We start from the raw sequence: 20,816 nt of genomic DNA on the forward strand, positions 1-20,816 counted from the left end.
GCTCAGGAGCTCCTCTGTGTTCTCATCCAGGGGCTCTCGTGTCCGTCTCTGTCCACCAGCCTGCCTCCGTTTCTCCTCTCTGTCCCACTGATCTTCAATGGGAACTGCTTGTCTTATTCATCGTCAGAAACAAACCATGTCTGTGTTTAACCTGCAGATGAATTTCTCTCCGGCATCATCGTTGACGCCTGTTCTCTGTAGCATCCCAGAGGCTGCTGTGATGCAGGCTTTGGTTTCTCTCTCTGGGCCTGGTTCTCCGGTCGCCCCATCAGCTCTCCCTGCACCCCAGAGTCTCCCTGGCTTCCCCTCTCCCTTTAGTTCGTAGATGCGTTGGTGTCTGCCTCCTATGGGACCCCGGCCCCGTGGCTTCATCCTGCTCTGCAGAGAAGCCCTGCTTCTGTGATGGTGGGTGGGGCAGGAGGCAGGCATAGCATCCCAACACCTTCCTGCCCTGGGCTTCTGCAGGGCACAAGTCTGAGGAGGTGGCACCTCGCCCACATCCCTCTTGCGTAGTGGCTGGCGCTCTTGCTTGCTCAGTCAAGCTGCGTTGTTGAAGCTGCATCGAAGTCGCGGTCTTGGGGCGCCCCTCGTCGTGGTGCTGGCTCTCCTCTCGCTGTTTCCAAGGAGGCGCAACCCGGGCCCTGACAAGTAGTCTCCCTGGAGCAAAGAGCCCGGCCAAGCCCCGGAGAAAATCAGGCCGTTGTGCATCGGGCCTAGTGCCGCACGGGCACCGCTCAGGGAACCAGGAAAGCGGACCCTCCCTCCTGACAAGCCACCAAGCGGGGCTCTTGAGAGGAGCCCATTCCCGGAGGCCCGGCCTCTGCAGGCTGCCCCGCTCCCCGAGGCCACGACGCGGGGCAGCTCCTCCAGCCCCGGAGCTCTGTTGGCTGTCGGGGCCGATGGCTCCCAGGACGTGTGAGGTGACTGTGAAGGTGACGGCGATAGAAACTGTCCGGTTTGGACAGCTTAGCCAAGTGGTTGGGCTTCCTGGTTATAGTCTCATGTGGTGAGAACTAGTTTGGTACCACAGGCATCTGGAGTTTTAGGAACAAAGGACAAAGGTGTATTTCATTGAAAGGCCTAGAAAGACAACCATGACTAGTTGGGGGTTTTCTGGGTGGTGGTTTTTAAGATCCTAGAGGCCTTGGTCGCCTCCAGGTACCTTAAAAGGAAAAACACACCCAATACCAAATTCCCGAGAGCAGAGGCCGCAGCCGAGCGGGAACAAGCATGAGCTGCACAAACACGACACTCTCCCAGGGGAAAGTCGTGTGTGAGTGCCTCCCAGGCCACACACGGGCCCTGTGTTCAGGCTGGAGAGCAACTTGGGAGGCCATGGGCTACTGGTGGTGGCTGAGAAGAGCCCAGAGAGCAGGTCACCCTGTGCTTGAGGACAGCTCCTCCCCACACCTGCCTTTCATCCTTACAACTCCCGGGACCACCTGGGAAGCCAGACCAGAGACTCCAGGGCGGGCCTTGGCCCAGGAGGCTGCAGACTCACTATGAGATTGCAGAATAGCAGGAAAGGACACTGGCTGGTGGCCCCGAGGGAATCAGCCCAGCGCTGGTCACATGGCAGAAGGCGTGAGCAGAACCTCACCGGCTGTCTCCGGTCTGGTTCCCTAGGGTGTCCAGTGACCCCAGGGTAAGGGCCTGGCCCTCTGCTGTCACTTCACACCTGGCCAGGGCTCGCCCAGGGTCTCGGTGCCTTAGTGTCAGGCTGGGTAGCCACCTCCTGCACAACTCCTGCCTCCACTGTGAACTGGAACAAACATCCACACACACAGGCCGCAAGTTCCTCCTGAATCAGAGAAGCCACCAGACCAGAGGGGTGTGTAATCAGAGGCTGGGTTTGGATGGAGGCCCTGCTGGGAGGAGGATGAATGGTTCTAAGAACGGAGCAGGCTGGGCACCCAGCGGCTTCAGGACTGGGCTCCCTGTCCTACGGAAGCAGATGGAGTCACCATGCCCCTCCCCCGGGGAGGTCCCCTATAGGCTGACTACGGGATTTCACCTTAGACACTGGGCACTGTTTCAGCCCCACTGAGGACGCCCAACTCGCCCCATTTATCTGCAACAATAGCTGCTGAGAGAAGCCGCACTCCCCTGGTCCCACCTGGCACAGAAGGGAGGCTGGTATGGAGGAGTTTCTCGTTTATCCAGTGGGGCCAGAGTAACAATAGAACCAGATCAGGACAACAAGACTGGCTGGGGACAGAGCAGAAGTGTGGGGACAGGTTCCAACTACGCTCTGCCAGCCCCGCCAGCCTGACATGGCCGGCTCCTTGCTGAGGAAGAGGGGCGGGTACCAGAGAGGCAGGTGACAGCCTGCCAAGTAGACGCTGACGCTTAGCCTTCCTCACCTGCCACCTGGGCCATTTTGTATGAAAAGCTGAAGTCCGGCCCAAGCAAAGAAACTGCTGTGATCAAAGAACATCAGAAGGAGGGGTCACTGTGTGAATCCCCTCGGTGGGCAATTCCCTCCATCCCGTCTGCCTAATACCTCCAACCCAACAAAAGGTAGAGCTTCGAAACACTGGTCATGCCCGCCATGGCTTGACTTGGTTAACTTCCCATCTTTTCCTTCCCTTTTGAAGAGCGAGACCTCACCTACGCAGGACTGAGCCTGGGTATGTGGCTGCCGGCCGTGCATGCTGCCGCGGGTGATCGCTGTGACTCTCAGTGTGATCTGGGCCTGCGGTACTTCCTGCCCCTCCTCTGTGCTTCTCTGTGCTGCTGCTCTGGCTCCGGCCCTTCACACTGTGGGTCTGACCCTCAAGTCTCTCTCTGATTCAAAGATGATCCGCCAATCAAATGCTCCCCTAATGAAAGACCTAATCACTCTGTACAGCATGTGTGCATCCAAAGAGCCTGTCTCTGATCTTTGTTGGCCATGGTGGAAAGCCATTGCCTGAAAACATGCCTGGGCCCACTGTGGAGGTCGGGGGGCTGGCGAGGTGACCTTGGGGATGGGCCCCTGGTTTAGGACTGTGCAATGGAACTTGGGGGGGAGGGCAACCCTGATACAGAGGCATCCCAGTGGGCCTTATACCCAACAAGCAAAGGTGGAGCAAGTTCTTATTCTGTAACCCAGGGTTTCTCAAAGGGTGGTACATGGACCACATACATCAGCATTAGCTCGAGGAGCTTTAATACAAATGCAGATTCCTGGGCTCCACCCCAGATGGAATCAGAGTCTCTGAGGGCTGGACTCAAAAAAGTCTACATTTTAAACAAGCTCTTCAGACGATCCTGGTGCAAATTTGAGAACCCCTGCTGGAGAAGGACCACAGTTTGCAAGCGGCCCCCTCTAAGAACTCCAGCCAGTCCTGCTAAGACCAGAACCTGGGAACAGAGATGGGGAAATTGCACCTTCCGGTGGATGATTATGTACCTGTCATTTGATGTCACACCCGTGTGCTGTGGGGAGAGAGGAAGGGGAAGGGAGGAATATAACGTGTGTTCGCTGCCTCTTCCCTAGGAATCATCCTTTCGGTGGTCCTGGCTTGCATTCTTGGCTTCTGCATCGTCCTGGCAGTAACCATCTGGCTTTTCAGAAGGAAGAAGAGGTGAGCTGGTTTTGCTTTGAAGTAGGAGTGGGTGGCGTATGTGTCCCTGAGGATGACTCTGTCTGGGAAGGCAGCCTGCACAGTGAAGAGCCCCTGCCCCGGTACCAACACCCCTGGCTCAGGCCTCCTTTGCATGAGATGCTGATCGTACAAGGGTCGTTGTGCTGGAGGTTCTGCCAGCCTTGCTGCTGTGGCTAAAACCTTGGACCAGGCTCTTGGTGGCGGGGGCGGGGGGGGGGGGGGGGGTAGACAGGGTCCCATTTGCCTAAACGTAAGCAGCAAGGCTGTCTTCCAAGATCTTTACATCTGGTGTGTCCTCTTTTCTTATATGTATATTTTTTATTGAACTTATTGGGGTTATATTGGTTAATAGGTTTCAAGTGTACAATTCTGTAATACATCATCTGAATATCGTGTGCTCACCCCACAGGGTCTAGTTTCCTTCCATCACCATTTATCCTCCCTTTACCCTCTTTCCTCCCCTCCACCCCCCGGCCTTCCCCCTGGTACTGTTGTCTGTGTCTACAAGTTTGTTTTTCTTAATCCCTTCACTTTTTTCACCCAGCCCCTAAACCTCCTGACAGCTGTCAGTCCGTTCTCTGTACCTATGAGTACGTTTCTATTTTGTTTATTTTGTTCGTTAGATTCCACATGTAGTGAAATCACATGGTATTTGTCTTTTATGAATCCAAAAAGAAAAGTGGAGGAAAACTTTATTTTTCACTCACTTTAGCTATAGTGCCCTTTGCTCCTATTTCATTGTTATGTTTATTTTTTTCCCCTAAAACCCAACTGATTTTTCCTGGCATGAAAAGAAAGGTTGCCAGGAACCCTGCTATGAAGTCGAAGGTTTGAAGCAAGGGTGGTACCGAGTGCTGGTTCCCAAACGCAGGCCTAGTACTGTCAGGTGTTAAAAAAGAACAGCTGGACAATGAACAGGCCCCATTTTGGTTAATGCTGTAGCTGCAGCCATTCCCTCCGAAAACCAACAGAAAAGGCCCCAAGACAGGAATCTGGCCCCTAAAACTTGCCTCGTTTCATAGCTGAGTCAGGCTGCGCTCGGCCTCTCTCCCCTCTGACTAATGAGCTGTGTGTGTCCTTCTCGTTCCAGCAGCAAGAAAGGTGGCAGCAATAAAGGCGTCATTTACAAACCGGCCCTCAGGAAGGAGGCGGAGGCCCACGCCTGAGGTCCTGGCGCTGCAGGCGCCGAGGGAGGACTTGGCTTTGGATTCTTACACCGCGGCTCCCTGGGCACTTGAACTACACGAAGGTTCTATGCAGCTCACCCCCCAAACACCCCAGACCCGTGGGGGCCTCTAGCTGGGTGCCCCCCACCCTGATGCTCGGCCTCTCCCAGGGCGATCGTGGATGGGAGAGCTCGCCCAGGAGCAGGAACTCGGAGCTGTGTGCTTCATCTGTGTGAGACCAGAGAGGTCTGGACTCTGGGACACACCCCAGGTCACCTGTGGGGGCTGTGATAACTGAACATCACTTTTCTCCAGGGGTTCACTCAGGTGTGGTTTCAAAAGTCCTGGAAGGTCAGCTCCTTATCCAAGATTTCACACCAGCGTGTGCGCATGTGCACCCTCTACTTCGTTGTGCTTTGGAGAGTCAAGTCTTGCCTCAGGGAAGCGGTGTTGTCTTCCTCCTGCTGTGACACGACCTTTAGTCTGACCTTGCCACCCGGGCGGGGGGGGGGGGGGGGGTGGTGGGGGGGGTTGGGGGGGGGGGGAGAAGCACAGGGTCAAGGTGCCTGAGACAAAAGGAAGGGGATATTCTTTGAAAAATGGAAGAGGCATCTTCCCAGTCCTGTCCTGTGGGTCAGACACACCGACTAGACTGCAGAGAGCATGGGAGACAAGGTCTGAGGAATCTTGGAAGCTGTGAGTATGAGAAGGTCAGACTAGGAAGCCCAAGCCCGACCGCCCGTCGCAGGGCAGTGAGGGTTTATGCTCCATAGAGTTTATCAGTAATTGGGCCATCCCTTGAAAATGTGCTGTTGCTTTCTCTCTCCTGGAGCGGACGTGCGTTCTGAGAACCTAGGAAACAGGCAGAAGCAAAGTGGTTGATGAGCTTTGTCCCTTTTGCCTGAATTTCATTTCTGCCTCCTTCGTGGGATTGGGACTTGGCTACTTCTCTGACCCTGAGGATGGAGCCACAGCTTAGTTAAAAGATATTTCCAAGTATGACAGCAGGGAGTTATCTGTGTGGGATGTAGGGACCAAACCAAAGGAATGTTCCAAAGATCCCTCATGGTCTTCCCCCCAAATCCCAAAGGCAGTTCCTAAGGAGACAACTCCTTCACTGTCCCCTCCGATGCAAGAGCCCAGGAGACCAGTGAGTCCCAGGCCCGAGGAGGGGCCCCACCGCAGCCTCTCAGGTCAGCACCTCCCAGTTCACAGAACCCGCTGGTCCCCAGCCTCATCTGACAGCATGGAATGTCCTCCTGAAGCACGGGTCCCTTCTGTCCTCTTTCCCGCCTGCTCTCCCTCTGACGCTCACAGGTCTTCGCCACTCTCTGCTCTCTCGACTTCCCTAGTGACGCCAGCCCTGTGCCTCTGCGGCTCGTGTGCCTGGCAGAGTTACAAATGAGCCTGCGGTGCCTCGGAGACGTGGGTGCTCGCGCGGCCTCTGGCAGGGCTGGGGCCTGGGGTGGCCTCCCCTGCTGCCGTCAGCGCACCTGATGCTGGTCAGATGGCAGCGGGGACAGCCCAGTGACCAGCGACGGGAACGGGGCAAAGCTTTCTTGGCCTCGGCCCAACGTGGCCCATCAGACACCAACAGCAGCCACTCCAGAGCAGTGGGACCGACGCCAAAAGCTCTCTAGGCCTTCGGTAGATGAATTTCGTACGAGAACAGAGAGATCACTGTACCTGGCAATGGCTTTCATCAGAAAAGAGATTTACTGGGTGGTGAGAGCAGTGGCGTTTCTCTTGCCCCTTCCCCCAGCACAGCCCAGGCTCTGGCTTCCTGGGCCTCTCGGCTGAGAAAAAACAAAGCCAGGGAAGCAAGCAGAGGCTTCCAGGACCAACAGGCGACCTCCCTCCTAATCCTTATGGGACTGGGAAGCCTTTCCTCAGGCTCTCACTGACCCACTGACACAGTCGCCACTGAGGGAAACCTGGGGTGGGGCGGGGTGGGGGTGGGGGGATCAGGGTGGGGGGGCACGCGGGAAGGCCTGGCTTCGTCGCCTCTCACTAGTGGCAGTCAGGAGTCTCTCCGTTTGTTTCTTTAGTTTCCTCTGATAAAACAGTAAAAACCTCCACCTGTTTTCTTAATAGACATTCTAAGATTTTGCTGCATTGACTATTAATGGCATTTCAAGTTCAGACCTTAAATTCTTCTCCCCTTCACTAAGCTCTCTGAGCGCCTCCTGGCTGGCCCTGGGGGAGCACCGGGGTCTGCAGCTCCCCTCTGTCCCTGTGCCTGAGACGGAGCGTCGGCCACTGTGACGAAGGTCTGTTTAGCACTTATGTATTTATTGTAAGAATGATTGTAATGAAGACACTGTAAATATGAGAAATTATAAATAAAGTTTTTCACAGGAGGCTGAGTTTCTGGAGGTGAGGGGAAAGCACTACTATCAGCAAAGCACTCGGCAGTTCCCAGGGTTGGGTGACAAGTAACCCATCAGAATGAACAGCAATGCCCTTTGCCTCTAGGTCTCAGCACCTGGCTCCGAAGGCGCACACACTGGAGTCCTTCATCCCTCTATTGCAGGTAGAGGCCTGCGGTGCCTGCAGCCCAGGGTCCCAGCCGCTTACCCCGGAGCCAGGAAGTCTAGAGCAGTGGTCGGCAAACTCACTAGTCAACAGAGCCAAATGTCAACAGTACAACGATTAAAATTTCTTTTGAGAGCCAAATTTTTTAAACTTAAACTATATAGGTAGGTACATTGTTATTAACTTAATTAGGGTACTCCTAAGGCCTAGGAAGAGCCACACTCAAGGGGCCAAAGAGCCGCATGTGGCTCGTGAGCCACAGTTTGCCAACCACTGGTCTAGAGTGATAAGGGAAAGAGCCTTGAAAAATAAGTCAAAGATTAACAGATGCTTGGAAAAGAGGGAGCTATTCTTAACCAAAGGGCCATGAACACAGGAAACGGGTCTTCTGTCCCTTTACCAGATAATACACCTCGTAGGTGGTAGCCTCTCTTGGTTGCCTGAATGTGACCTTATTTTGGATCCTTTTTACAAAACACACTATCACCCTCCATGTCATCCTGTGTCTAAGTCCAGATTTCAGATTCTGGTTTGCTAAAGAAGCCAGGCCATCACGTGTACCTGACTTATTTAGAAAAGCTCCCGGTTCTCTCACTTCAGTCGCCCCAGGGTGGAGATGGGTATAACACAAGTCACCCCCCTCCTCCCTCCACAGCCTCGCCCCCACTCCCTGCTCTCCCTTCCCTCGCAGTGAGGACCGGCAAGTGTGGTGACAAGAGCCACAGGCTGGCCGAGGAGACTCCAGGCCTCTTTCAGTGCGGCCATTGCCTCCTCATCGAAATCCAGCTAAACGGGCAATCTAAGCACACAGCCCAGCAGGATTCCAATAAAATATAATGCAAGATGTGAAATTTTAAAGTTCTAGTAGCCACACCAAAAAAGGTAAAAGAAACCAGTGACATTAATTTTACTATATTTTATGTAACCCAGTAGATCCAAAATACTATAATTTCAACATGTGATCAATATTTTGATATGAAAGAATTTCATTCGTGGTTTTTTCTCACAGCAAGTCTAAAATCTGGTGTGAATTTTATCCTTCTAGCACATCTCAATTCAGATGCTACATTTTCATTGAAAACATTTTATCTATATTTAGACTTCATAAAATTTACAGTTGAAAAAGCAGATTCACATACTTGCTTCAAACACACCCAGAAGTTTTCCAAATAACTGAATTATCAGCTTTTAAATTTAAACTTATGAAAATAAAATAAACGGAGTCTCTCTCATTTCACTAACCACACTCCAGCGCATGTGGCCAGGGCAGCACAGCCACCGTGCGGATGTGAAACACTGGACTCTTCCTTTGAGAGGGTTAGACCCGGAGGACTTTCACACAAAAATAAACACTGGCGTGAGGGGCAGGGGGTCGGAGACAGAGGATAGGAGGACCCAGGGAGGCAGATACGGAGGTGCAAGGGCCATAGGAAAGAGGGCAGGTGGAAAATCAGGCCAAGGCGAACAGACCAGCTGCAGGCCTCCTCCACCTCTTTCCCTGGCTCAGGAAGGAGCACTCCCCAGCCCTCCCTGCCCTGGCCATGCCTTGGGGCCATGCCCTGGGGTCCAGGTGCTCAGCAGTAACTCCAGCCTGGGGCGTCCCAGTGCCTTGTGGGAAAGCTCTGGCTGTGGATACAAGGGCGCCTGGTTAATTGCCAGGGACCCTGACCCAGGGCTCACTGAAACCTGCTCAACCCCCACCTCCTCGGTCCTGACATTCCTGCACCTGACAAGGCAGTCTCCACTCCAGCCCCAGGGGACCAGCACCTCTTGAATTGTTAGTGGTGCCTCTGTTAGAACAAGTTCCCTTTCTTCCTTCGAGGTGGGGGGAGAAGTCTTGAGATCCACTTAGGAGAGGAAACCAGACCTCTGGGGCTGCCTGTGGGGAAGCGGGGTGTCACCTGTGCCGTGGGCACTGTTCTGGCATCACCATCCATGTCCACACTGGAAACGGCCTGGCAGGTATGCATGGCCCAGGGTGGGGGGGAAGGTGTGGAGGGTCCCCATGCCTCACCGTGCCCTTTAATTATTGAATGACTGGGCAGAGAGAAGGGCCCAAGTGCATTGTGGTATGGAATGATTCACCATAACAACTTATTGCAACCAGGTCAGCATATCATTATGACTGCAGGTCGCCAGGGCTTCAGTATTGCCTCTCACCTGTGTACCTTCGTTTCAATGCACCTGCACTCCAACAACCCAGGGAAGAGGGAGCAAGGCCCTTATCTTACAGGTGGGAAACGAACCCAGGGCTCTGGCTCTGGGCTAAGCCCAGGCCGCACAGCTCCTGCAGTGCTAGGATCTGCACAGCTTCCACAGCTCCGGTGACATGGAAACACCTTCTTGTAATAGAATTCACTGTGCTGATCTCCATCATGCCATAACCTCATAAAACCCCACAGGCTAAAGGCACTAAAGCGTCTCTGCCAATGATTTCTGGAAAGTCAACAACAACGCCCGCCTCCAATCTGACTGGTAACATTAAACCCTGGCCTCTGTTCAGGAAAGTCTGACCAAGGAGTGACAACTGCAAGTGAGCAAAGGAGTCAGCCCAGTGCCTGGGAGGGTACCCTCACCTCTTCATGCAGCAGCACAGGTTCCCAAGGCCACGTTCATTGAACCCTCCCTTTTCCTAAGGCTGAACTGGAGAGAAGGAACACACATACACAGTATAATTCCATTTGTATAAAATTCCAAACTATGCAAACTATCGTGACAGAAACAGATCAGTGGTTGACTGGGGGTGAGGTGGGGAGGACAGGGGGAATGAAGGGATTGCGAAGGGGCAGGAGAAATTGTTGAGGTGAAGGTGTGTTCATTATCTTGATGGTGGTGATGGTTTCTCCACCTGTGTCAAACCTGCTCAAATTTTACACTTTAAATATGTGCCATTTATCTTATATCAATGATAACTCAATACATCTGCAAAAAAAAAAAAAAAAAAGGAAAAATACTCCCCCATCCTCAGCCAGATGACACCCTGCCCGTTCTGGCAGGTCCATTCAGAGCTTATCCTCCTGGTCCATCTAGAAACTTGGTGGGAGCCCAGGCAGCATGATCTCTATTCACCTGCTGGATGTGACCTCTCGATACTCTAAGTCAAAGTCATTATTTCTGCCTGAGTTCACTCATTTCAAATATTAACTTTTAATTACCTGCAAGGAAGACAACAAACACAGGGCCTCTGGGTTCAAGGGCGGACTGAGACCTCTCCAGCAACTCCGTGTCAGGGATGACAGAGTCAGCCGGCTCCTCTGGAAGGAACAGACTCTTCTGGAGAGGCAGGCGACATAACCAGTTAGTGCCTCGCTGAAACCAGTTTCCCACGCTACCTAGACATCCAACAACAGCTCTCAGGCATCTCAGTTCCCCTCCCTCCTAACTACCCGACACACAACCATCTGAAAATCTTTCCTGAATATGGTACATGCTTTCTGTGGAGAGCATGCATGATCAGGAACTTACTGTTCCCTCCTAGTCGCTGCGGGAAATGTGGATTGATCTCCTGTGATACTGTTATACACCAAGAAGCAGATATTTGGTCCCCAGTTCCTGGCACAGAGTTCCTAAATATCATCATGATAAGCCCCAAAGCCATACCTCAGTTTACGCTAAGGAGGTGGTGCTTGGATGGGAGGGTGCTGCTTGTCAGAGGGACCAACCATATGACTAGTGAACTGGACCTTTTAGCCCCACTCCCTGACCCCTGGGAGTTCAGTCACCAATGGCCGATGATTTAATCAATCATGCTTTCATATAAACCTCAAAACCACAGGTTCAGAGAGCTTTCAATCCAGGCAGGTGCTGGGAGGGTGGTGCACCCAGGAGGGCACAGAAGCTCTGAATTCATTCTCCATGCCTTGATCTATATTCCCCTTTATCTGGGTATTCATCTGTGTCCCTTGTGATTTATAAGTAAAGGTGAGCTATTCTAAGTTTTGTGAGCTGTTCTAACAAATGATCAGACTTGGGGAGGGATCATGGGAACCCACAATTTAGAGCGGGTTAGCCAGATTAAGGGATTAAGCAAAAACAACAACAGGAAAAAAAACACTTGTAGACACAGACATCAGTATGGTGACTACCAGAAGGAAAAGGGGTTGGGGCAGGGAGAAGAGGGTAAAGGGGAGATAAATGGTGACGGAAGGAGACTTGACTTGGGGTGGTGAACACAATACAATATACCGATGGTGTATTACAGAACCTGAGATCTATATAATTTTATTAACCAATGCCACTACAATAAATTCAATAAAAATAAAATAATAAAACTATGTGCATATGTGGAAATTTTACAAAGAAAAGAAATACAGGTGACAACCTGGGACTTGGGGTTGGTGTCTGAAGTGGTGAGAGTCTTGTGGAATTGAGCCCTTACTTTTGTGGCATCTGCACTAACCTCGGGCAGTTAGTGTCAGAATTGAGTGAAATTGTAAAACATCCCAGTGGGTGCCCATCAGGAACTGGAGAATTGCTTGGTGTCGAAAACTCCGCACATTTGGTGTCAGAAGGGTTATGAATAAAGGAAAAGGCATTTCCTTTCATCTCGCATCTATCATTCAAAGTAATTTCCAATGGACTTTCTCATACCTTCTTATTCAGAAGCAACGATTTAATGAACACTACTGTTTGCTGAGCACAGACTGCATGATGGGGATGCAGACATGATTTAGATAGAGTCCCCATATTCAATGACAACTGGTATCACAATCTCACTTGGGGAGACAGACAGAAACCACTAATCAAAAAGAAGAGTAGTATGAAGAGAATACTAGGTGTCTATCAACAGAAGAATGGCTAAGCAAACTGTATATCCATAAAACGGAATACTATTCAGCAAAAAGTTGCAAATTATTGATACACACAAAAACATGAATCAATCTCAGAAAATTATGTTGGGTGAGAGAAATCAGACACAAAAGAGTACATTTTGTGTTATTCCAGTTATATGCAGTTCAAAACAAGTGAAACTAATCTGTGGTGATAGACGTTGGAGCCAGTGGCCCTCTGCAGAAGGCGGGGAACCAGCTGGGGAAAAGGAAATGTTCTGTATCTACATGGTGGTTACACATTTGTCAAAATTCATCTAATTATGCATTTCAAATCTGTGCATTTTACTATAAGTAATTATTCTTTGATTTAAAAATATGCTAATAAATCACAGTGGAGAAAGCCACTTTTCTGAGTCTAATCAGGGAAGACTTCACAGTGACATTTGAGCAGGACCTTGACGAAGGAATAGGATGTTTTTTGCTTGGAACTAAAACAAAAGGCAAAAATGTGGAGGTCTGAGAGTCCATGGGGCATGGTAAGCAGAGGCCTCAGCGATGTGTTTGAGAATGTGTGGGAAGGGAGAATAGAGGATGGAGGGAGGCAAGAAAAAGTGGTTGGGATCAGATTGTGAAAGACTTTGAATGACACACACTTTCTAATAAAGACAGAAAAAAACAGAAAGTGCCTAGTTATGGTTTTATCTGATTACATAAATAATGTATACTCATTGAAAAAAATAAAAATAACTATGTATAAAACAAAAAGCAAAACATTCCCCTTCGGTGCTTGGGCCAATGCTCCAACCAGTGAGTCACATCGCCAGGGCTTACGTTTGTAATTACATAGACTAATAGGATACATATCGTATGCTCTATAAGGGCTAGGACCATATTTTCACTTCTGTATTCTCAACATCTAGCACAACGTCTGGCATGACAATGAGTGTAATAAGATTCTGTATTAATTGCTAATAAATACATTTTCAATGAACATGTACATTTTTGTAATTCTTTCCTTTTACCTTGTTTTTATTTTATTTAATGAAATGTAATTTTGTGTACCAATTTGGGGTTTGTAATTTGAATATCTGTTTTATCATTTTTGTAATAATGCATTTTTATTGTGTTTTACAAAAGTATTGATCTGTGATGGATTAGAAAAAAATTTTTAAATAGCTCTTCACTTCAGATAGTTTGAGAAGCAAACTAGTTCTAGAGGACCAATCAATTTCAATTTCTAATTCTTTGCTGCTTGTGTAGAAAAACATGATTGATTTTTGTATGTTGATATTGAATCCTATGACTATACAAAGTTCAATAATTAGTTCCAGTCACCTTTTTGTAGCTTCCTTAGGATTTTCAACACTGACAATTATACCATCTGAAAATAAGTAATTTTCTTTCCTTCCAATCTATATGACTTATTTCTTTTCTTGTCTTTTTGCACTGGCTAGGACCTCCAGCACAATGTTGAATAAAAGAGGGAAGAGTGGACATCCTTTCCTTGTTTCTAATCTTAGTAGAGAAGACATTCACTCTTTTATCGTTTTAAGTATGGCGTTAGCTGTAGGTTTTACATAGATGTCCCCTTTTCAGGTTAGAGAAATTCTTTTTTATTATATTCCCAGTTCGCTGAGAATTTTTTTTAAAATAAAAAATGGGTGTTAGATTTTGTTTAAAACTTTTCTGCATCTATTGATGTGATCCTGTTTGTTTTAGTCTGTTATTATGGTGAACTGAATGATATTTGTATGTTAAAACAATCTTGTATTATTGGGATAAACTCCACTTGGTCATATGTACTATACCTTTTATATATTACTGGATTCAATTTGCTAAAACATTGTTGATGACTTTTGTATGTATATTAGTAATAGATATTTGTCCATTTCATCTAAGTGTTTAATTTATTAGCTTTAATTTTTTTTATAATATTCCCTTTTTATTTAATAACTAGAAGCCCATTGCACGAAGATTCGTGCAATAGGCCTTCCTTCCCCTGGCTGCTGGCACTGGTTTTCCTCCGGCACCTGGGACCCAGGCCTTTGGTCCAGCCGCAGCCATTGCGGAGAAACAAAGCCTCAAGGCTAGGCTTCTCCCCTTGGGCCACAGCAAGGCTTGGCTTCTCCGCTGCGGCTACAGCTGGACCAAACCTCTTCAGTTTTCAGTCTTCACTCTGTGCCTGCATATGCAAATTAACTGCCATCTTTGTTGGGTTAATTTGCATAGTCACTCTGATTGGCTGGTGGGCGAGGCAGAATGACACCAATTTATATGTTTCTCTTTTATTAGTGTAGATATAAGATCTGTGGTGATATCTCTTCCCACTCCTGATATCCTTAATTGGTGCCTTCTTTTCCCCTTATCAATCTGGCCAGAGCTTTATCAAGTATATTGATTTTTCTCAAAGAACCAGATTTTTGTTTTATTGATTTCTTCTGTTGTTTTTCTGCTTTCTAGCTGATTTTTGCTATTTTCTTCATTACTTCCTTTCTTCTACTTGTTTTAGCTGTTGCCTGCTCCTCTTTTTTAAAAAAAATTTATTTATTTATTTATTTATTGCCTGATCCTTTTTTTCTGGTTTCTTAAGTAGAAGCTTAAGTCATTGATTTTAAACATTTTTACTTACCTAATAAGCATTTAATGCTCAAAATGTTCCACTCTATTCCTTCCTTAGGCACTTTGCGTTGACAAGTATCTTCACTCTCTCCTGCATCATCAATTATTCTTTTTCCACTGAGTCATTCCTATCTTCATACAAACACGCTGTTATACTGTTATAGTATAGGAAGGAAGGAAAGAAGGAAGGAAGGAAGGAAGGAAGGAAGGAAGGAAGGAAGGAAGGAAGGAAAGGAGGGAAGGAGGGAAAGGAGGGAAGGAGGGAGGAAGGGGAAGAAGGGAAGGAAGGGGAGGAAGGGGAGGAAGGGGAGGAAAGAAAGAAAGAAAGAGAGAGAGAGAGAGAGAGAGAGAGAGAGAGAGAGAGAGAAAGAAAGAAAGAAAGAAAGAAAGAAAGAAAGAAAGAAAGAAAGAAAGAAAAGACACCCTCTCTTGTCCCCACATCCTCCTCAGGCTATCATACCTCTACTATAATTATATGGTTATCTGTACTCTATATACTGTGCCTACTTCCTTATCTCCCACTCTCTATAATCCACTCCATTTAGCTATTTGTCCCCACATTGAAATTGCTTTTATCAATGTCACCCAGCAAATCCATATCTTCATATGCAACCACCAATTCTTACTCCTCACCTTATTCATTATTTAGCATCATTTCACATACTTTGCCCTGGTTCTCAGGCCACCAAACTTTCCTGGTTTTCCTTCTTTCCTCAGTGACAAGTCCACCTCCCCTTTCCACCCTCTCAATTGGAGCAGCCAGAGTTGTCCTCAGTTCCCACCTTTCCCCTTGATCTACATCCATTACCCAGGTGCCCTTCATCCACTCCTAAATTTTAATACCATCTTATGTATTGGAGCTCTTCTATATTATTTCAAAATTTGTAGTGCATTTTGTAGTTGCCTTAAAGTAATACTTATGTGTTTTAATCTGGGCAGTTAGATTAAATGTTCCACAAGGACAAAGATCTCTACCACCTGTTATTTTCTTTGTCATCCTTTGTCTGTGCATGGTAAGCCCTGGTTAAAACTGTAAACCCCATCTCTGTGCTCAAGCACTGAAAACATATGGTTTTACTTCTGGTAGAAGAAGCAGGGTTTACAGTCGTCCACACTTAAGCAACAAGTACCACCTGCACGTTACTGAGCCTTGAAGCCAGGACCTGCTCAGGGCTCATAGTCTATTATGGTCACCTTACTAGTAGACTGCATGCCTCGTTTATTTGGCCCATGTTAGCCTTTGGGTTTGACATGCTTGCCTTACAGTGTGTCAACCCCCCAATTCTTTTACTGAGACTGAGACCATAAGCCAGTTGAGTTGTTCCTTCTATTTAGCATTTTCAATGAGGTGAAGGTAAATATACACTTCTTTCCTTTGGAGGTTTCTCATGTGTTGAGGCTGGTCACAGGGAAATCCCTGTCCCAACTAAATACCAGAAATAGCAATTAAACTAGAGCCACAATTTCAGTGTGGAAAGGCCGACAAAATTGTACACAAATCTGGTCTGTTACCTGAGGAATGCACACCCCGCCCCCTGTCCCCTGGCTTACAAGTTAGGAGCAAAGAGCCCTTGGTCCCTGGGGATATTTCATCTAATAACACAGTCAACATAAACGTGGAGCCTCATTTCAAACCAGAGTGAACAGGCACCACCTGGTTTTCTGTTTCAGCACAAAAATCTCTGTGCAGCCTTTCTGATGGCAAAGGCCAAGCTCGACCTCTTAGCTGCACTGTCTCCTCACCAAGGCGAAGGGGAAAAAGGACTGTGTAGGCCGCTCATGGTCACTGGGTAGAAACTAAATTGCACTCTCGTCAATCAACTCCCATCTTTAGCCACAATTACATGGTATTTTATAAATTCACTATTTTACAATTATAGTTTTCAAGGTGAGGTTCCAGGACCTTGGAGGACTCTCCTCCACATCTCAAGGAACTTCTATGCACCAAACTGCTTCTGGACACACAGAGATGAAATAGGCCTTATGATTTTAAACCAGATAACAAAGACTTATCTTTCAAAAAAAAGTCTCAGAGCTGACAGTCATAAACAACAGAATGTACAGCCAAGTTTTATAAAGGACAAAAACTGTAATAATAGATACCAAAGGATACATTATTCCAAAAAAAAGAGGACACATGGAGAATGAATAGTGCCAAACAATCTTTTTATTGTTCACTGAAAAATACAGGTCTGGAAAGAGTCTACTGCATTGTGTACTGACTGCAAGGTCTGATATTGCAAGTGTATATAACAGTATAACATATTAAATGATGCCTATTGTACATAGAGATAATATCCACCTCTCTAAACACTAATATTTAATAGAATGAAGTAAAAAGCCTTTTATAAAATGAGAAATGTAAACATTGCAATAATAAACAAAGTGCTCTAAGCAAAGCACTTTAAAATTGTTTTGTTGTGACATGTACTCTGTCTACTTGGAGTCAGGAATGGTGGGGACCAGGAAAAACACAGCTAACAAAAAACTAGAACTCTCAAGAAGTGCTTGAGAGTGCTATCAACTCTATGGATAAGAACACCTAGCATTTATGAATGAATCTGACACTCTCAGCAAACACTTAAATGTGCTTGAGAATAGAGATACTAACGTTGGGAACAAAAGCTATTTTCTATGCAGTCTGCAGATATCACCATTTATTCCTTTCAGCCATGTTTTCATTATGATGCACTAAAAGAGGCTATCCTGCCAGACAGGCAGGCCAGGATTGAGGTAACAGAACTTCTCCAGTTACTAAGACTAATTTAAATGAATTAAAAATAAATACAAATGTATAGAGAGCAGCAAAATCAATCTCTATTATTCACATGGCAACATATTCAAGAGCGGCAACACGAGTCACATTTCAAGGTCCACTACATGCCCCTCCAAACTGAGGAAGCTCTGTGTGGAGAACATTTGACATCAACACCACCTCCCTCTCTCCAAATACTATCAGGGTTCAAAAAGCTCATTATAGATAACAATTTTTTAAAAATTGCATCTTAATATATATACAGCAACAGAGGAAGACCGTACACTCCCTCTGGGCTTTCTTGGCATTAGGCAAAGCAAGGCTCTGAGGCTATTTGCAACAACAGTGCTGAAGCTAACTATGACAATGCTCACATTCTACGAGAAACCGGGATTACAAGTTCCTTTATTCATAGGTAATCAAGGACTATTAAATAACTTCCTGAACTAAGACAACAGTCTCACCATCAAAGAAAATTTTCTTCTCACCTGAGAAGTTTTTATAAGTGAGATTTTACAATATCTCAGCTTCTTTAATATGAAACTATCAATGCACAGAGGACATCCTCAGAGATCAAGTATGAATAATATTAACATTCTCAGAGTTTTCTACACTTTACGGACCAGCAAACACTTTATCAGCCTAACCATTTAAGAGATTTTTAAGTCCATAGCAATAACCAACTATGTATTTTTCTTATTGTGTTCACCAAAAAATACCATGTTCCAATAGGAATAAAGCTCAACTCAGTGGGAATCTTGTTCCCCTCAACTCTGCACGGTAAATTTCACTGTTTGGTCTCTACATCTCTTGCTTTTCCTATGACTCTTCTAGTCTAAGGGAAATCTCGTAGTAAGGTGGAAAATTGCAAACTCCAGCAGAACCATTGGTCTTAGGACTGAAGTAGACTTTAGGAGAATAACTGTAATTGTTTAGGGGACTAAGCAATTGTTGTTTCTAGCAAGACTGTAGCCTTGCTAGAAATACAACTGCTCTTGAGTCCCTAGACTGAGAAATTCTAGTCATTTAAACACAGGAGGGAATTTCACTGCAAAAGTTCTAGTTCAACGGTAAGGTTCTGGTTCCCAGAATGATGGTGAGTGGCAGCCCAAAATACTGGCCACATTTCCATTTTGCACATGTTCATGACTCTTTCCCCATTACAGTTTATCCAGTTCTTCCATACGTCCTATCACTGGTGAGCCCCGCCACTGCTGCTCCTGTTTCATTTGGATGGTCTGCGGCACATATGGGATTCGCTGAGGTTATCACTTTAATGTGTAGGAAATCTCCATTTCACACCATAAGCTTCCTAAAAGCCACCAACTGGAAACCATTTCAAGCGAGTAAAGGCACAATTCACTGGCATTTTCTCTTTATAAAGGAAATCAAAAGCGTTGTTTAGAAGCTGAACAAACACCTTGGGTATTCCTATAAATGGAGGTATGTATCTGCTACCAAAACTCAGAGACATTTAGATCTACAGATTAGACAGATTGTGTAAAAGCATGAATTTGGCAGTTGAAAACGTATTTCCAATTTTCCACTACACCATTCAGGGCAAGTGCTGGTTAGTTCCACAGGAGCGAACCGTGTCCACACCACCCTCTTGGTTTGTTTTCCTCATACACTTCCTCCAGTTCCAGAACCTGGCGCAGGGACATCGCTCAGCAGCCTCCACGCTGCTCAGAGGCAGACAATGGGATTCACCTCAACCAGCCCAGCAACCAGCAGTCCGCTGTGCTGCGGGCCCGGGAAAAGCCTTACCCTCAGGAAAGACTCAAAGAATTACATGAAAATTCCTGGTTTCAGAATACCTTCCCAGGAAGTCAGAAAATGATTGGGTTTTTAGTTAAACTGAATCTATGCTCAAAAACAATGTAACGCCTCAGAAAGCAAAATCTAGAATGGAAAAACTACAGACTAAAATAGCTTGTTAGTCAATAGCTTACTTTGGCTAAATTATCATAGTGCTCCAGTGCAATGTATTATTGCATTTAGAAGCACAGCCTACCATGTTCTCATAAGACAGGGTACTAGTGAAGTACATGAAACAGTTCATGGCCTTTTGTGACTTCAGAACTGGAAAGGACAAAGGCTGGCTAGGACTTGCCTGCCATTCAGCACAAGGTGAGTCAGGAGACAGCTAAACATCTGGGTTCTTATTCACTCTGGTGGTCTCAGCAAGTTCCTACTTGGACACTGATGGTTCTCAACTTGGCTGCACATCAGAGTCATCGAGGAAGCTTTTGAAAATCACCAAATGCCCAGACCAATTACACCTGGAGGGGGAAGCCCAGAAACCAGTGTTCTCTTTGTTTCCCCACCAGGCCATTCTCATGTGCAGGCAGGATGAGCTGCTGCATGAAAGCCATATCACAGCTGGATAGTTTTGTTTTTCAGTCAATTCCACCAGGAAGAGAAACATTTAGAAAAAGGCACAGTTATGCTTCCTCTAAAGATGCAGCTTACTGTTTGAGAGTGCTGGCTCTGGGAGGTTATCTGGAGCGCTGGCTGTAGAGGAGGAAGTTCTTGTCTTGGCAGAGTAGGTATCGTTTCAGGCTTCGGCGGCTGCCTCCAGCAACGAAGAATGCCCAGATGCCAGTGAGCACCATGATCATATATGCTGACACCAGACTTATTTCATACTGAGGATTAAGGAAGGTCTGCAAAGGAAAAATAAACCAGCGTGGGTAATAATGGCTAGAATATTAAACATGCAAATAACCAAACACAAAGGGAAACAGGAAATACTTGTAATAGCTGGGGTGCTATTAAACACCAAACATGCGATGTATGTCCTGTCCTGGGGAGCACCAGAACCCACAAAGACACAAGGATTAACCTAGGCAGCAGACACTAGCCCAGCCATGGGCAAACTACGGCCCGTGGGCCAGATCCGGCCCGTTTGAAATGAATAAAACTAAAAAAAAAAAGACCGTACCCTTTTATGTAATGATGTTTACTTTGAATTTATATTAGTTCACACAAACACTCCATCCATGCTTTTGTTCCGGCCCTCCGGTCCAGTTTAAGAACCCATTGTGGCCCTCGAGTCAAAAAGTTTGCCCACCCCTGCTCTAGCCTATAGATCTGGGCTGTGCTGTATTCGAATGGCAACCCTAGGAGGTAATGAGTAGCCAGAACCTACTGGAATACCCACCAGACGATACATGTTATATAACTGGGCCCCATTTATAATCCTTTCTGTGCAAGAACCAGTTAGTTCTTAGAATGTGGAAGAAAGCCAGACAAGTCCAAATTACTTCAGTATGAGTCCTTTGTATTTGCGGGAACATGAGGGAACAGCAGCATCTCTTTTTCAGCTGCACAACTGCTGTCGGTCCCAAAAGTTGATTTGAAAAACACTGACAGGGTG

General features: G+C 46.8%; 2 protein-coding genes across 6 annotated transcripts in view; one reads left to right on the forward strand and one right to left on the reverse strand.

The window, feature by feature from the left end:
• The window catches only part of CA12 (carbonic anhydrase 12), a 48,853-nt gene extending 43,598 nt beyond the window's left edge, over positions 1 to 5,255 (forward strand). Inside the window, exons 9-11 of one of the 4 annotated variants that reach the window (XM_070421382.1) lie at positions 2,598 to 2,630; positions 3,482 to 3,569; positions 4,684 to 5,255. In XM_070421382.1, coding sequence (XP_070277483.1) covers positions 2,598 to 2,630; positions 3,482 to 3,569; positions 4,684 to 4,756 — 194 coding nt within the window. In that variant the 3' untranslated portion in view covers positions 4,757 to 5,255. Of the gene's footprint in view, positions 1 to 2,597; positions 2,631 to 3,481; positions 3,570 to 4,680 lie in introns of all 4 variants that reach the window. The other 3 variants (XM_070421376.1, XM_070421396.1, XM_070421391.1) reach the window with 3 other exon arrangements.
• Positions 5,256 to 16,831: 11,576 nt separating this feature from the next.
• APH1B (aph-1 homolog B, gamma-secretase subunit) overlaps positions 16,832 to 20,816 on the reverse strand; it is a 38,326-nt gene continuing 34,341 nt past the window's right edge. For both annotated transcript variants that reach the window (XM_070421409.1, XM_070421404.1), the window contains one exon: positions 16,832 to 20,103. In XM_070421409.1, the coding sequence (XP_070277510.1) occupies positions 19,936 to 20,103 (168 nt within the window). In that variant the 3' untranslated portion in view covers positions 16,832 to 19,935. The remainder of the gene's footprint in view (positions 20,104 to 20,816) is intronic.

The sequence above is a fragment of the Myotis yumanensis genome, unplaced genomic scaffold, assembly GCF_028538775.1.
Source record: "Myotis yumanensis isolate MYYU_CA2020_CCGP unplaced genomic scaffold, mMyoYum1.0.hap1 SCAF_1, whole genome shotgun sequence".
Classification (NCBI taxonomy): Eukaryota; Metazoa; Chordata; class Mammalia; order Chiroptera; family Vespertilionidae; genus Myotis; species Myotis yumanensis.